Source organism: Takifugu rubripes, chromosome 10 (assembly GCF_901000725.2).
Source record: "Takifugu rubripes chromosome 10, fTakRub1.2, whole genome shotgun sequence".
In the NCBI taxonomy this organism is placed as follows: Eukaryota; Metazoa; Chordata; class Actinopteri; order Tetraodontiformes; family Tetraodontidae; genus Takifugu; species Takifugu rubripes.
Window position 1 is genome coordinate 8,675,769 of NC_042294.1, and position 14,728 is coordinate 8,690,496.

Below are 14,728 nucleotides of genomic sequence, written 5' to 3' on the forward strand. Positions count from 1 at the left end.
TGAAGGGAATTCAAGCGTCGCCTCGCGCGTGACGGGAGAATAACAAGGACGTCGCACACGCGGCTGCACGTTCAGACTTTATTTACCAGGCACATAAACTGTTTTAATACGTCTCCTCGTCTTAGCCCAAACCTGCAACATTCTCCAGCGGTTTATTCATATTAAAGCTTTAATTAAAGTTGTTCTTCGGTTTATGAGCAGTATAAAGGAACAAGCCTCCCCCTGTGCATCTGTGTTGACTTAGCGCCCCAGCTCCAGATATTTCCTCAGACAGGCGCGTCATTGTTCACGTCAGCAGGTGAAGGCCGTTTCCCCGCCGTCTTTAAGCCCTTAAAAGAGGCTCTTTCACTGGCCCCGTCTCCTCTGAGCTCACGGGAGAGGTCTCGGTGGCGGAGGAGGACGGTCCTGCGTGGTTGGAGGCGAGCCGCCCACGCAGAGATGGACCCGGGCTGGCCAAACCGCCCCGGAGGCAAACACGTGGAGAAAAGCTGCCAGAAGCCCCGGGAGGCCCAGGACAGGGTGGAGCAAAAAAAAAAAGCCCTAGATTTACGGTGAGGAGATGGGGCGGGGCGGTCTGGGGCAGACTGTCCCTGGCCTCCAGGGGAAACATTTTGCTGTCTTCCAGAGAATGAGAGGAAACAGAAATAACACTTTAATTGCTTAAAAAATACATATATTAAAGAAAAGCCGCCTGCTGGTTTTAGCGGCTTCGACGCAGAAGAATCGTTCTTCCCAATTCCGCCATTACAGACGTCCTTCCCCTAACTCAAGACTCTCAGCTCGAGTGTCCGTGGCTGCTCCAGTGAGGACGCAGGACACGAGAGGTCCACATTCAGGCGACGCCCGTCTGACTCACAGTGTCCAGACGTGAGGGGGTTTTAATCCCCGCCGCCTCTAAGTGCTGTTGGCCTGCTCCTGCTCAAAGAGCGCCATGGCCAGGTGGGAGCGCGAGCCCAGCCCCTGTAGGTTACTGAGGACGCAGCGGTGGTAGACGTCCTCGCTGAAGCGGGGGTTGCAGGTCCGTCTCACGTACTTCTGGATCAGAGCCGGCTCCACGGCCCTGAAGACGTGCAGCCCCGAGTACCGCACAAATATGTCGTACACGTCCATGCTCTCCAGGAGCTCCTCGTTGTCCAAGAGGTCGGCCGCCATCTTGGTCCTCGCCGTCATGTAGTCGGCGTTGTAGAAGCAGGCCTCGTCAAACACGTGGCGGTCGAAGCGGCCGTCCCGCAGCGACTCGGAGGCGAAGGCGGACGAGGCGGCCGAGGGCTGCTGGTCCCGGTACATGACGGCGGGGCTGAACTCCTGGAAGTGGATGGGGAAGAAGACCTGCCAGTTGCTGATGGTGTTCATCCTGCAGCGGTTCAGGAAGTCGGCGTTGACCTCCGTCCACACGCTCGCCAGGAAGAAAAGCGTGTCCACCGGGTGCTTCTTGGAGATGATGTCCATCAGCTTGACCTGCGAGGGCACCTCCGTCTTCACGCTGATCCAGGGGATCTTCACGTCCCCGTAGCGCTTCTCCACCTCTCCGATCATGGCCTTGATGCCCGCGAACACGTCGGCCTGACTGACGCGCTGCGCGTCGAACGGGTCGTAGATGAACAGGAACGTGAGCAGGACGTTGTCGCGGGCGTCCAAGGTGTTCATCACGTACATATCCAGGAAGTTGCCGACAAAGTCCTGGTCCTGGGCGGTGACGGGGAGGATGACCTGCACCCGGGTGGCCTCCGTCACGTACGGCATGGGGATGATCTCCACGGCGCTCAGAGGGCGCAGCAGGTTCACGCGCTTGGCGATGACTTGGCTGTGGTCCTTCTGGGTGTACGCCTCCAGCGCCAGGTCCAGCACGTACTCCATGCCGCGGGTGGGGTCGAAGCGCCTGTAACCGTTGAGCAGACGCCGCTTGGTGAAGCGGAGCTGCGGCTGGTAGCGCTCGTTCAGGCGCTCCACCGCGATCTCCAACACGGCGTCGACGTCCGCGCGGTCGGCGCCTCTCATCTCGCACTTGGGCGAGCCGTCGACGCAGGAGTAGATGTGCTCTTCCGTGAAGTATTCCCAGTTTATCACCTCGAAGCGAGTTCTCGGCTTAAACGGGGAGTTGATGCCGACGGGCCACGTGACTCCGGCTTTGCCCTCGGGCGTCAGCTCGCTCAGGTTGTTGATCTGCGTCTGTTGAGCGAAACAATAAATCTGTCAGGTGCAGAGCAACGCTAAAGCCTCATTAGCGGCTAATGCTAGTTGGGAAATAGGGTTCCTGGGGCTGCTCTCAGGTTTATTATTGCGTCAGCCTAAAAATTCCGCCCTGGCTTCAAAACAAAAGAAGCGGGTGCGGTGGAGAGAAAATCAGCTGTGTTTCGCTAACAGAGAGTGCGGCGGCGCAGAGCGAGCTAACGAACCTGCAGCTGCTGAATGTGCAGGTACGTTAATTCCAGCTCAATCTGGCTGAAACGCTTGTGCAGGCGGTACATGAGGTTGGGGTCCGACACCGGGTGGACGGTGAAGGCGTTCCGGAACTGCAGGCTGTCCTCGCGCTGGGGATCGGCGTTCTTCCCGAGCTCAAAGTACCGATAGTTCATCCCCTGACGGAAAGAGGGAGGGATCTTCGTAAAAACCGTCAAGCGCGTCATCCCGTGGCGGGACGTTCTAACGGGCTTACCTGGTGCACCTCCACGCAGCTGAGACCCAGGTAGTCGATGATGCAGCGGCCGAGCCACTCGTCGGGCCGCACGCTGAGGATGTCGTTGCGGCAGGTGTCCAGGTGGGGCTGCAGACGGGCCAGCAGGCTGCGGGACAGCAAATAGCCGTAGCCGCCGTGGCAGTAGCGCGCTTTCTCCTCGCCGCCAATAAACTCCTCCGCTCTGCCCATGTACAGATCCTGGCCCGTGCCGAGGTGGCCCACCAGCTCCAACAGACGGTCCGCCTGCATGTAGGTGTCGTCCTGGGCGAGAAGGAACCAATCGTAGTCCGAGGCGTAGTGCTGATGGAGGTGGCGCACCGTCTCGTACATCAGCCAGACGGGACGGTCGTCGCCGTGCGCCACCACGCTCATGCCGTGAGGCACTTTGGGGCTGCGCAGCCCCGTGAAGAAGAAGGTGCGGTGGAAATGGTGGGCGACCGTACGGTTCACCGCCACAGCCAGCGTGTTGAGGGTCGCCCGGGAGGTCAGGACGCCCACCAGGAGCCGCTCCCGGATTCCCAGTTCTGTGTGAATGTACCTTGTTCTTGGGGAGCGTAAAGAAAAGAAGAAAAAAAAACCCACATGAAGCTCAGACTTTACATGACGGTGACTGAAAGAGCAGAGAACAGAATCTCATTGTGACTCTACATACCCACAAGGCAAAAAAAAAAAATCACTGTAAAGCTGTTTAGACAAGATTTTCTGTTTAATTCAAAGAGCGATATTGAATGATTTGACTTCCAGACTTACCTGAGGACCTTCTTGTGGGGTTTATTCGGGTCTTTGTGGTAGGGAACGATACGTGGCTGGAAGTCCTCCTCTCCAGCCTGGTCCCTAGACTCTCTCTGGGAATCTCTTCCAACCAGAAAGAGTCTCCCGTTGCCCAGGTCGTCTCCACACCCGTCATCGGCCTCCCCTTGGGTCCAGGAGACCATCAAAAGGCTCAGACTACATCCCAATGACAGCCCGAGGATGAGGGGCAACGCAGGCCTGAACACGGCCAAAAAGGAGGAAAGGCGCATGTCTGGAAGTTATCAGCTCCAGTTGCTGGAGCGTTTTTGTGCTGGGTCCTTTACAGAAGGGGGGAAAAAATCGCTTTCTGTCCTGAAATAATTCGATTATCTTCAAGGTCACATAGTGTCAGGCGTCCAGATGCTCGGCTAACGTTTAAGGGGAAACCTACCTTTGGGGGCAACTAATTATGCAAATAAAAGCAACGTTAATTCATAAACACCATGCCCGAAGAGGTCAGAAAAGTACTTTCCGTCTTTTTGTTGTAGAAAGTAGCCGGGAGACGCCAGCCGTGCCGTCTCAGTCCGTGTCATCCCAGACAACAAACACATCATGTTCCCATTTCAGCAAACCTTTCGATTAGCCTCACTAATTTCGGTTAGCCCTGGCGCTAACAGCCGCCACTAAAGTCGGCTAACTGAGGGAGGAAGTGCTCGAAACGGCGCTTTAAACGCGGACATTTGGGATGATGCCAACCTAAATAGTCATTCCTGGAAAAAGTCGAAGTGAAAGAGTGTCGGGACGGGAATGTCGCCTCCGAAATTGAGCTGCGGGGGGAGACGTCGAAGGCTGAGCTAGCGAGCTAACGACCCGTCCGGGGCTTTCGTGCACATTTTTCGCACCGTGATTCCTTTACACCAACGCGGAGTTGGGCGACTCGGTCGCGTTCTTGTCGCAGCCGTAAAGGTCGAGGTGGGGGGGGGGGGACAACAAAAACACGCCGCTATCGCCATCGGAAGCGTGAAAAATCCGTCCACGCGTCATCCATTTTCTTTAGATTCTTGACTTCCTCCAAAAACTGAAGCCTACGCGGGGGAAGGAACGCTCGCCCCCCGCCTGCGGACACCCATCACCCCTGACCGCGCTGCAGCATCAGCTCCGGGCTGACTCCCGATACTCGGTCCGGAAACAACACGAACGCCGCGGTAACCAGCACCATCCGCGCACATCGGTTCCATTTCATTCCACGTTGACATTGAAACACATTTACAAAGCCTTCAGTTCGTTTTATTAAAATACCACCTGTTTTATTTTTTACGTGGGCTCACTGTTTTAGTATTACATTTTAGCGAGCTGCCATGCTCATGAGCAACCATCCTATTTATATTGGTTTATCGATTTTTTTTAAATATTGAAACTATTATTTTCAGGAATGAAGTAACGTTTTGCTGCAGTCCCACGAGAAGGGGCGGGGCGTTTAGTTTCCCCGCCCCATTGACCATATATGGTCCGTCTGGCGGTCCGCTGCTCGGCTACATTCACCCGGCGAAAAGTGGGCACGAGTCGTCGGTGTGCTCCCGAGAGTAGGAATTCGTTTTCAAGGTAAATGTAACCAGTTTTGTCTCTGACAGACGTGGCTTGGGTCGATGACGACCACAGGTTCATGTAACTATAGCTGTAGTTTGGGAAAAATATTCGTCAAATTCGGAATTAGTTGTTTTCTGATCTAATCGGGCCTTCGAGTTAGCTTTAGCGGCATGGGCCTGCCATTGGTAAGTTACCGGTAGTCTGCAAGGTAGCATTTTTGCTTAGTCAGATTGGGAACGCAGTCAATGGTTTGATCATAAAAATCTTCCCAAACAACAATCATGTGTACGCCGTTTGCTAATACTCTTGAAAGGTATAAGTAGCTGCTTTTATCTAAGGTGTCAAGCCGGCGTTTGCTGTGTTAGCAACGTGCGCTTCTGTTAGCAACAGCTGGGCTATCGGGGTCAGTCGTGAGCGGCACAACGTGCGTACCGGGTGGTTGTAGGCAACTCCGAAGCTGTCGCATCTGGCAGAGCTTACACAAGAGGAAACATTTAATCAGAAAGTCGATCCCTTGGTGAAACTGTTTTGAGTTAAATAGCAGCCGTTACTTGCGTTACCGGCATCTTTTCGGCTCTCGTAGCGCGTCAACGGCTTATTCTGTACTCCATGTACTGTCGAGGATTTTCCTATTTTCTGTGTGTTTCATTCCCTTTATCGTTTGCCAATCGCATTACAGCAAATACTCAGTAAAGGTTTTGCTTGGTACACCATGCCATCCGATTTGGCTAAGAAGAAGGCGGCGAAGAAGAAGGAGGCTGCTAAAGCTCGCCAGCGCACGAAGAAGCCCGAGGAGTTGAATGAGGAAGCCGGGGAAGCCGAGCAAGCAGAGCCTCAGCAGAATGGAGCTGACAGCAATGGTGAGAGGAGGCCTCCATCAGGCTGGAGCTGACGGGCCAGTCTCCAATGACTAACGTGATCCTGTGTTCACAGGTGTCGCCAGTCTGACCAAGGAGCTGGATGAGGTGGAACTGGCCAAAACCGAAGCGCGGGCGGTCACTGGTGTTCTTGCGTCCCACCCCAACAGCACGGACGTCCATATTAGCAGCCTGTCGCTGACATTTCATGGCCAAGAGCTTCTAGTAGACACCAGCCTGGAGCTCAACTCAGGCAGACGTTATGGGCTCATCGGCCTCAACGGCACAGGTAAACGGTCTGTTGTACTCTTGCTTATAGCAGCAGATCGTGAGGGAGTAGTGGTTAAACGTACTTTGTTTTCAATCTGTCAGGGAAGTCTATGCTCCTGTCGGCCATCGGGTATCGTGAGATTCCTATCCCAGAGCACATCGACATTTACCACTTAACCCGGGAGATGGCGCCCAGCGACAAAACGGCTCTTCAGTGCGTGATGGATGTGGATGAAGAGAGGATAAAGCTGGAGAAAGAGACGGAGAGACTTGCCCATGAGGACTGTGAGTAACCTGTAACCGTTTATGTAGATGGGAAGTGTTCTCCGAAACCCCAAAGTGATGAAAAAGTCATTAAAGTTGTGTGTTTTGGTTTAAATTGAAGCTGAATGTGAGAAGCTGATGGAGCTTTACGAGCGTCTGGAGGAGCTGGATGCAGACAAAGCAGAGATGAGAGCCTCTCGGATCCTCCACGGTTTGGGTTTCACCGCTGCAATGCAGCAGAAGAAGCTGAAGGACTTCAGCGGAGGGTGGAGGATGCGCGTTGCTCTGGCCAGGTAACGTGTGCACATCGATATTCCCAATCACTCACTGGAAGAAAGTCGGTCTTTGAAATTACCGCGTCCCTCCTTCCATCAGAGCCCTCTTCATCAAGCCGTTCATGCTGTTACTCGATGAGCCGACCAACCATTTGGACCTGGATGCTTGCGTGTGGCTGGAAGAGGAGCTCAAGTCGTAAGTTCAGGTTCTGCTTTATCGCTTGATGAGCCGAAACGTCGGGCGCGTGTCGCTCATCGCGCTCCATCCTGCTCCAGGTTCAAGCGAATCCTGGTGTTGATCTCGCACTCTCAAGACTTCCTGAACGGCGTCTGCACCAACATCATCCACCTTCATCAGAGAAAACTGAAATACTACACGGTGAGAACACGTCGCTAAACTACTGCTGGTGCCTTAAATGCCTTAAAGTGACATCATAAATAGCATATTGCTAATTCAGGAAGCGGGTTATTCTCTGTGCCAGCCTTCAGCATGACTGTGTAAATCTGCCTCCAGGGTAACTATGACCAGTATGTGAAGACTAGATTGGAGCTGGAAGAGAACCAGATGAAGCGCTTCAACTGGGAACAGGACCAGATAGCACATATGAAGGTAAATGATGTATTATCTTCACACAATTATCTTCACACATGGCACATTTTGTTCAGCGTTGCTCATTAATTTTGTGAGTGTCTTGCATTTATCCCGGCTCTGTTGTTGTTGTTCTAGAATTACATAGCGCGGTTTGGTCACGGCTCTGCAAAGCTGGCACGACAGGCACAGAGCAAAGAGAAGACGCTGCAGAAGATGGTGGCGTCTGGCTTGACTGAGAAAGTTGTGAATGACAAGGTGGGTGGACAGGTGCATTGAGGCAATTTTCAGACCCAACATGAACTTTGAACTTAAACCGGCCTCTCCTCCAGACCCTGTCATTTTGTTTTCCTCCCTGTGGGAAGATTCCTCCCCCTGTTATCATGGTTCAGAACGTGAGCTTCCGGTACAGTGATAACACGGTGAGTATTGTGAGCGCGGTTCCTCAGATCCTCGATTAGCAGCTAATAAATTAGCTTAATCGTCTCCTGATACTCTGTCCAGCCAGTCATATATAAAAACCTGGAGTTTGGTATCGACTTGGATACAAGAGTGGCTCTGGTGGGACCGAATGGAGCAGGCAAGTCCACCCTGCTAAAGCTGCTGATGGGAGAGGTGAGCACCACATGTTTGGACCGTCTCTCCGCGACCAGGCCGGTGTTTAATTTTTTCCTTCCTGTTGTAGCTCCTGCCCAGTGACGGGATGATCCGCAAACATTCGCACGTCAAGATCGGCAGATATCACCAACATCTGACGGAGCAACTGGAGCTGGACCTGTCTCCTCTGGAGTACATGATGAAATGTTTCCCCGAAATCAAAGAGAAGGAGGAGATGAGGAAGATCATCGGCCGCTACGGCCTGACTGGGAAACAGCAGGTAGGACAGCGGAGAGCTCAGACATGGAGGACATGTCTTTCAGGAGTGTATTGACCTCATCATTGTCCTCCAGGTCAGTCCAATCAAGAACCTGTCGGATGGGCAGAAGTGTCGGGTGTGTTTTGCCTGGCTGGCGTGGCAGAACCCTCACATGCTGTTCCTGGACGAGCCCACCAATCACTTGGACATTGAGACCATCGACGCGCTGGCTGACGCCATCAATGACTTTGACGGCGGCGTGATGCTCGTTAGCCACGACTTCAGGTTAATTCAGCAGGTATGGACGGTCGGGAAGGATGAAGGTTTTTTATTTTAATTTTAAAACCAGCTGTTTAAAGTGTTTCGTCCTTACAGGTGGCTCAAGAGATCTGGGTGTGCGAGAATCAAACCATCACAAAGTGGAAGAGGGACATCTTGGCCTACAAGGAGCACTTGAAGTGTAAAATTGAAAAGCAGACTCACAACGTCTGAGCAAACTCTGAGGCACTCCTTTATCCCGCAGCACGGATTCGACCTGCTCGTTCCCAGAGGCGAAGCGGGAACTGTCCCGAGTAGACTCGATTATGCATCTTGTCGGACGCGTCCCGTTCATGTCGTACTGTGTTTTCCATTTTAGTTAAACGGCGCCTCAACGCTCGTCCCCCCCCCCACTTCTTTACAAATAAGGCTGCTCTCTGATTGGCTGATTCACCTCAAGGATTCACATAGGAAATGCTTATATTTTTCCATGTTTTATCCCACATCCACAGCAGCTTTTAGGTCATATTTTGATATTTAAAAGTTGTCTCTTTAATTTGTGTATTAAAAAAAATTCAGCCTTTAACTGTGGAAATGCAATAAAGAGTTTGTCTGAATAAAAACATTAAACACCACACAGATTTAAAACTTTATTTAAAATCAAAGTAATACAATACCTGTATCACAAATCGAGCTGTTGCTGAAAATAAACCTGACATCTTTGTAAACTCCTCAGATTGTGGCTTGTGACTTTATCCATCTGGTTTGTGGAGTGGGGGGGGGGGGCCTAAAAAAAGAAACTTATGCACCAAACTAAAGTGACTAAAACTAAAGAGTGCATCCAGGATGATTTGATGCCAAGAATAAGCCTGCAGCAGAACCCCCTCCAGAAGAACTAAAGTGACATCCCTCCTCCTCCCCGACTAATAAAACCTGCACCTCTAACCTCCCGCTCAAACATAACCCACCACATTTGGTTGATTAGTTAATACTTAGTTCATATCATCAGCGTTAGTAAAGACATGCTGTTACTGGACTCTATTTTAAAGCTTGGAATCATGAGTTTTCCAGACACTGAGGAACTGTATAGATCGATGGCATGTAAACTTTACATCCCATCTTCAAGGGTCCTATTAAAGGTTTAAGCTCGGTGCCTGATTGAGAAGTTAGCTGTGGTTTTGACAGTGCATTATAGAAGAGAAGTGTGCAGGTGTCCCGCTCGGCGCTCACTGGCTCTCCCACTCCTCGTCCGAGGCTTCGTCCAGCGGGATGCTGCGAGTGTTACTGGCGCGAATGCTGCTGATGTTCGTGAGGGTCAGGAGGTCTGCGACGCCCGCCAAGCTCACGCCGGTGCCGTCCAGATTCACGTGAGCCAGGTGCATGCGTTTTAAGAACTTCAGGCCTGCGGGGGAAACGGAGAGGGTGAGCCTAAAGCAGCCCAGCTGTGCTGGCATCGGCGGGTCCGAACGTCGGCCTCACCGTTGTCCGTGATGCGCGTGCGGCTGAGGTTGAGTTTAACCAGCTGACTGCAGCGCAGCAGACCTTTCCTCACCACCGTGTCCCCCACCTGGGTGCAGGCCAACCCCAGCACCTACAGAACAGAGAGCGTCTCCTGACTGGCTGAATTATACTGTGTTTTTTTGGGCTCAATCTACCCTGGATCAGCACCAACTCCCTCCTCACATGTAACCTAACCTGCAGGTGCGGCAGGCACGTGATGAGGTCGGCCACGCCCCGGCTCGTGACGGCTGTTCGGTCCAGGCAGAGCTCCTGCAGCTCCTGGAGGCCCCTCAGAGGTGGAAGTCCCGCGTCTGTCACCTGGGTGTTGCTAAGCGACAGCTTTTTCAACCTGCGGGGACAACGCTGGCGTAAGCACTCCTGCGGCTGACGCGGCGGAGAGATCAAAAGCACGAGGGCGACCTTCTCATGGAGGCCAGCTGGGCCACCCCCTGGTCTGTGACCTGCGTGTAGTCGGTCAGGTCCAGCTCGGTGAGCAGAGTCAGCCGAGAGAGGAACGACAAGCCGCCATCAGTCACGGAGCGGCGTCCAGGGAGGGTCAGCTGTGTCAAGTTTAAACCTGAGAGGGAAACAAGAGCTCGTTTTTTCATTTCACAAAACGCAAGGTGGGGACGGGGGGGGGGGGGGGGGGGGGGGGGGGCTGAACGAACGCTGGCGGCGCACCTGAGATGATCTGCAGGGCTTGGTTTCCGTCCGCCACAGAGATTCCTGCTAAACTGAGAGAAGACAGAAGCGGGTGGGAGGCGAGGTGCTCCAGGCCGCTTTCTGACACGTCCGTCCCGTCCAGGTTGAGAGTCTGCAGGCCGGACAGTCCTGCCAGAGCCGCCACGTCTCTGACCTGACAGAGCGACGTCATGAGGGCCGCTGTGCGGTCTGAATCTAAACGTGGATCGTACCTTCGTCTGCTTGATGCTGAGGAGCCGCAGCTGAGGCGCACAGCTGGGCAGGACGACCAGCGTGGCCTCGGTCACCGCCGTCTGGTTCAGGCTGAGCTGGGAGAGGCAGGACGGCGCCGAATGGAGGTACAGCACCATCCCTGCGTCCGTCACTTTGGTCTGGTCCAGCGACAGGAAGCACAGGCTCTTTAAACCTTGCAGACACGGGAAAAAGATTTCACTAAATCTGAGGATTTGACCCAGCAGCTTAGATCTGGACCAGCATTTCTGCACGTCCAGCGACGATTACATAAAACTGACCTGTAATATGCTGCAGGCAGGAGTCTGTGAGTTTGCTACATGAGGCCAGGTTGAGATACTGGAGTCTGACCAAACTGGACAGAACCGACAGCCCAGAATCTGGACGGAACCGGCGGCGATAACGGCAAAATGAGCGAAAAATGCCCGACACAGCAAATTTAGAGAAGCCTTGAACCAGATTTACCCGTGATGAGAGGCGAGTTGACCAGACTCAGGTGTTTGAGCGCCGTGAAGGCCCGCAACTGGCGCAGCAGCTCGTTGGTGGAGTAAGGGTAGCAGTTGAGGACAAACTTCTGCAGAGGGCAGCCGAAGAAGAGCTCCAGGGTGCGCGGGCGGAGGAGCCTCTCGCGAGACATGTGGTTGAGCAGAAGCTCCACCAGCTCCGGGGTGAGGCCCGCCAGACTGCTGCTGTACTGCATGCTGGGAGCTGTGGGGGCAGAGGAACAGCTGTGAGGGGACAAAGCGGCGGCGGATTTGTGTCAACAAATCGCGTTCTCTCACCGCTCATTAGCTGCAGGGTTGCGCGCGTGGCCAAGGCACATAACGACGGCAGACTGGGGGTCTTGAAGGGTCTTTTGGGGGGTGAGGGTTGTCCCTGGGAGGTAGGTGGGTGTTCTTGGTGCGCAGCCCTTTGGAGGCGCTCCACCGCAGCCAGACCTGCGGCTACAGGTGCCGCCGGACCTCCCGCATCTTCCACCTCTACGGCGTCCTCTTCTGGAGCCTCCCTGAAATAAACAACTCTTTAGTTTAAATATCCTTCTGGGAGCTTTCCCCTTCAAGTCACCCACCGGAGTCTGTTGCCTTGCTCGGGCCAGTGGTGCCTGGGCTCCATCTCTCCTCGGACCCAGTTCTCTGGGAAGAACGGCAACCTCGGCATTCCTGTGAGAATAACCGGTGAGAAAAGGAAAACCCCTCCACACGCCATCACAGCTGCTCTCTCGGGAAAAAGCTTTGGACTCTGGTACGATTCCAGAGCTGAGAGCCAGAGATCACAACCACATGCTTAGAGCGGGTGAATACGCGGGTGAAGTACTCCCAACGGGAGGGCGGGGGCAGCGGTTCTGACCCTGTTCTGTATGGTGGATGGCGAGGGCCGTCTGACATACCGTTGAGCACGTCAGGCGGTTCCTCCTCTTGCTCCTCCTCGACAGCGGCACCTTCGTCAACATTACCGGGGACCAACCTCTGACCTGGTCCTGTTCAACAGCACCACAGCGCAGAATAATTCGGATGAGCTTTAAATCTCTAAATCGGGTCTTGCTCTTGTTGTGGGTACTTACCCCAGAAGTGGGACAACCCAAAGAGTGAGCGACCAGCTCCGGGTATCCCAGCGTAATTCACTGCCTCTTCCCACAGCTGGTTAGGCAGTGGAGGAGGCACCATGGGTTCCTGCCCTTCGGCCCCCTCCGGGACAGGGATACATGGCTGCGGAGACGCATCACATGGAGACGGGGAGCCCCGCCCCGCCGACAGGGGGTCTGCAGGGCTCTGAGCGTCCTGGGGCGTCTCTGGAGGAGTGGTCTGAATACACAGCGCCGCATTAGGCGTGAGGCCGAGCGAGCGCAGCGAGCACGTGAGCTCCGTCTCTCCGAAGCGCTTCCGGGGGAAACCCTGGACAAGGGAAAAGGAAGACAGGGAGGGGTGGCGCCCGGCTATGTGCTCCACAACGCTGCTCAGCGGCGCGTCGGCGGGGAAGCGCTCGCGCATGGACTCGCCGGACGGCAGCCGAATCTGCAGTAAAAACACAAACTTTAGGTGTAACGAATCAAGTTTGTGCCTTTTGATTCTTCGGGGCTTCACCATGAGGAGGCAGTTGTTGTCCCTGTTGGTCTGGACCTTCCCTCCAAGCTTCTGCTCTTCACCACAAGGAGGAGACGTCTCCGTGGCGGCGCCGGTCCGCAGCTTCTCCTGCTGGCTCTTCCGATCCTCAGCTATCCGCTTCAGCACCAACTCCCGCTCCTGAAGCACCAGAACAAGGATCTGAGTCTGATCTGTTCAGAGTCCACCCACACAGAAACACTGTCGGACTTTCCCACCTTTTTCTTCTGTCGTTTCTCCGCTCGGGCTTCCTGAGTGACGCGTTGTCTCTCCTGCTCTTCAAACTCGCTCTTGTCCTGCTTGATGCGGGACTCGACAGGGGACGGGTCAGAGGACGGGCTGCATGACTGCGACGGTCTCAGAACCAACGAGGAGGGCTCTGCCGAAACATACAACGGCAGCTGTGAATCTAATCAAGCATTTGCAGTTGCCATAGTGGGTACAGGACTTGTTGTAAACACCTCTGTGTGTGTCCGAGGGGCTCTGAGAGTGCTTCGGCGGGTTGAACGCAGAAAACGCTGTCTCGGAGGGCTGCGACGGCTGCTTGACCAGCCTGTGGCGGGGATACTGACCCTGCAGGAGCCTGATGAAGGGAGACACGTTAGGTTAACAGATGAGGAGCAGGGTCCTTGGGCTTCAGTGCAGGAAGACTCACCATTCAGTTGCATCTGCAACCGAAAAATGGCCCGCCTGTACAGCTGCCTGGATCTGCTCCTCTGTGAACCCCATTTCCCCAAGCACGAGGAATAATTCCCCGATAGTCTGGAAACAAAGGGGCATCAACCATTGAGAAAACAGGGGTTAACTGACACTAGATTATGCGACATCTTCAGGACACGTCGAGTTGGTTACAGTTCATTGTTGTAATGATCACGTCAGTGTCGCGTTTGTTTGGTTTTTTTTGTATACCTCTGCCTTGATGTTGGTATTTTATGCTAGCTAATGTTATACCGGACTGCTTATGATCAATATATCACCCTTTAAACTCACTTAAACTAATATTGGCCGACAAACTTATTTAATCCAAATGATGACAAAATAAGTGCGTCAGAGGGAAGTCGGTGAATTCAAGCCATCCTGCACAACAGATGGGCAGCAAAGCACCGGCTAACTCCCCGAATGTTGTGCCCGTTATAGGGAGGCTTGTCAACAAACAGCGTTAGCATCACAGTAGCCGACGATGACGGATGAAGCTAATGCGGCTAACGCGCAAAAAAAAAAAAAAAAACACGTAAAAGTACAGCGTCCCCACAAAGGAAGCACGGTAAACACCGACTTACCGGAGATTCGGCGGAACTCATGCTGCTGTTCAAATAACAATATGAGAAAAAAAATTGAATGAATGTTTGTTAGCAACTAAGTTGACTTTCTGGCCGGATCCAGTGTGCAGCCTGCTATGCTAGCAACACTGACCTCTCCCCCTTTTGCTTTCAGATTCCTGGAATGGAGCAGCCTATGATAAAACCCCGAGGATGGCCCAGTTTTTTCAATAGAATTAAATTTATGGTTAAATAATTGGAATGCGGCACAAATTGTGTCAAACAGTCGTTTATTAATCATCCTTTAAAATTAATTATGACTGTATGTTATAATCGCACTTTAGTGCTTGGGCTGAAGAAAGGGAAAAACTAAAGTAAGAAATAAAGAAAAATAAATAAAGACAGTGAATTTCTAGGTGTATTTTCACGAGTTTAACAGGTGAACCCTTTAAGTGTCAGTGGCCTGAAGCCACCGGTAGGGGTCGCTGTGTTAATTTAATTTTGTGAAATTTGCGACCTGTACCTTGTTTATGTAGAATTGGGAATAAAATCCGACACAAATACATCTCATA

General features: G+C 53.1%; 3 protein-coding genes across 3 annotated transcripts; 1 reads left to right on the forward strand and 2 right to left on the reverse strand.

Moving 5' to 3' along the window:
• Nucleotides 1–59: 59 nt before the first annotated feature.
• chpf2 (chondroitin polymerizing factor 2) lies at nt 60–4,655 on the reverse strand. Its single transcript, XM_003968083.3, has 4 exons — nt 3,428–4,655; nt 2,657–3,221; nt 2,397–2,579; nt 60–2,169 (listed from the first exon to the last, which is right to left on the reverse strand). The coding sequence occupies exons 1-4, from the start codon at nt 3,697–3,699 to the stop codon at nt 895–897; spliced, it is 2,295 nt and encodes a 764-aa protein (XP_003968132.2). The 5' UTR covers nt 3,700–4,655; the 3' UTR covers nt 60–894.
• Nucleotides 4,656–4,858: 203 nt separating this feature from the next.
• LOC101062096 (ATP-binding cassette sub-family F member 2) lies at nt 4,859–9,097 on the forward strand. The gene is made up of 14 exons (XM_003968084.3): nt 4,859–5,011; nt 5,676–5,856; nt 5,930–6,142; nt 6,226–6,408; nt 6,509–6,680; nt 6,763–6,858; nt 6,939–7,041; nt 7,177–7,272; nt 7,390–7,509; nt 7,584–7,673; nt 7,756–7,866; nt 7,937–8,128; nt 8,202–8,405; nt 8,483–9,097. The coding sequence occupies exons 2-14, from the start codon at nt 5,709–5,711 to the stop codon at nt 8,597–8,599; spliced, it is 1,845 nt and encodes a 614-aa protein (XP_003968133.1). The 5' UTR covers nt 4,859–5,011; nt 5,676–5,708; the 3' UTR covers nt 8,600–9,097.
• Nucleotides 9,003–14,337, reverse strand: LOC105417006 (uncharacterized). Its single transcript, XM_011608035.2, has 17 exons — nt 14,178–14,337; nt 13,553–13,659; nt 13,359–13,480; nt 13,116–13,276; nt 12,880–13,038; nt 12,360–12,810; nt 12,186–12,275; nt 11,868–11,958; nt 11,581–11,804; nt 11,264–11,506; nt 11,080–11,178; nt 10,780–10,973; nt 10,547–10,721; nt 10,286–10,442; nt 10,061–10,214; nt 9,845–9,956; nt 9,003–9,767 (listed from the first exon to the last, which is right to left on the reverse strand). Exons 1-17 carry the CDS (start codon nt 14,196–14,198, stop codon nt 9,592–9,594), a joined length of 2,736 nt encoding a protein of 911 aa, XP_011606337.2. The 5' UTR covers nt 14,199–14,337; the 3' UTR covers nt 9,003–9,591.
• Between the last annotated feature and the right edge of the window lie 391 nt (nt 14,338–14,728).

Excerpts from the sequence above, each read along its gene's own strand:
- chpf2 (XM_003968083.3), bottom strand. The coding sequence starts at position 3,699 with ATGCGCCTTTCCTCCTTTTTGGCCGTGTTCAGGCCTGCGTTGCCCCTC. Across the intron at positions 3,222-3,427 it reads CCCCACAAGAAGGTCCTCAG|AACAAGGTACATTCACACAG; the intron begins GTAAGTCTGGAA and ends ACGCTCCCCAAG. Across the intron at positions 2,170-2,396 it reads TGCACATTCAGCAGCTGCAG|ACGCAGATCAACAACCTGAG; the intron begins GTTCGTTAGCTC and ends TTCGCTCAACAG.
- LOC101062096 (XM_003968084.3), top strand. The coding sequence starts at position 5,709 with ATGCCATCCGATTTGGCTAAGAAGAAGGCGGCGAAGAAGAAGGAGGCT. Across the intron at positions 6,143-6,225 it reads CATCGGCCTCAACGGCACAG|GGAAGTCTATGCTCCTGTCG; the intron begins GTAAACGGTCTG and ends TCAATCTGTCAG. Across the intron at positions 6,409-6,508 it reads GAGACTTGCCCATGAGGACT|CTGAATGTGAGAAGCTGATG; the intron begins GTGAGTAACCTG and ends TTTAAATTGAAG.
- LOC105417006 (XM_011608035.2), bottom strand. The coding sequence starts at position 14,198 with ATGAGTTCCGCCGAATCTCCG. Across the intron at positions 13,277-13,358 it reads CCCCTCGGACACACACAGAG|AGCCCTCCTCGTTGGTTCTG; the intron begins GTGTTTACAACA and ends ATGTTTCGGCAG. Across the intron at positions 11,507-11,580 it reads AACCCTGCAGCTAATGAGCG|CTCCCAGCATGCAGTACAGC; the intron begins GTGAGAGAACGC and ends CTGCCCCCACAG.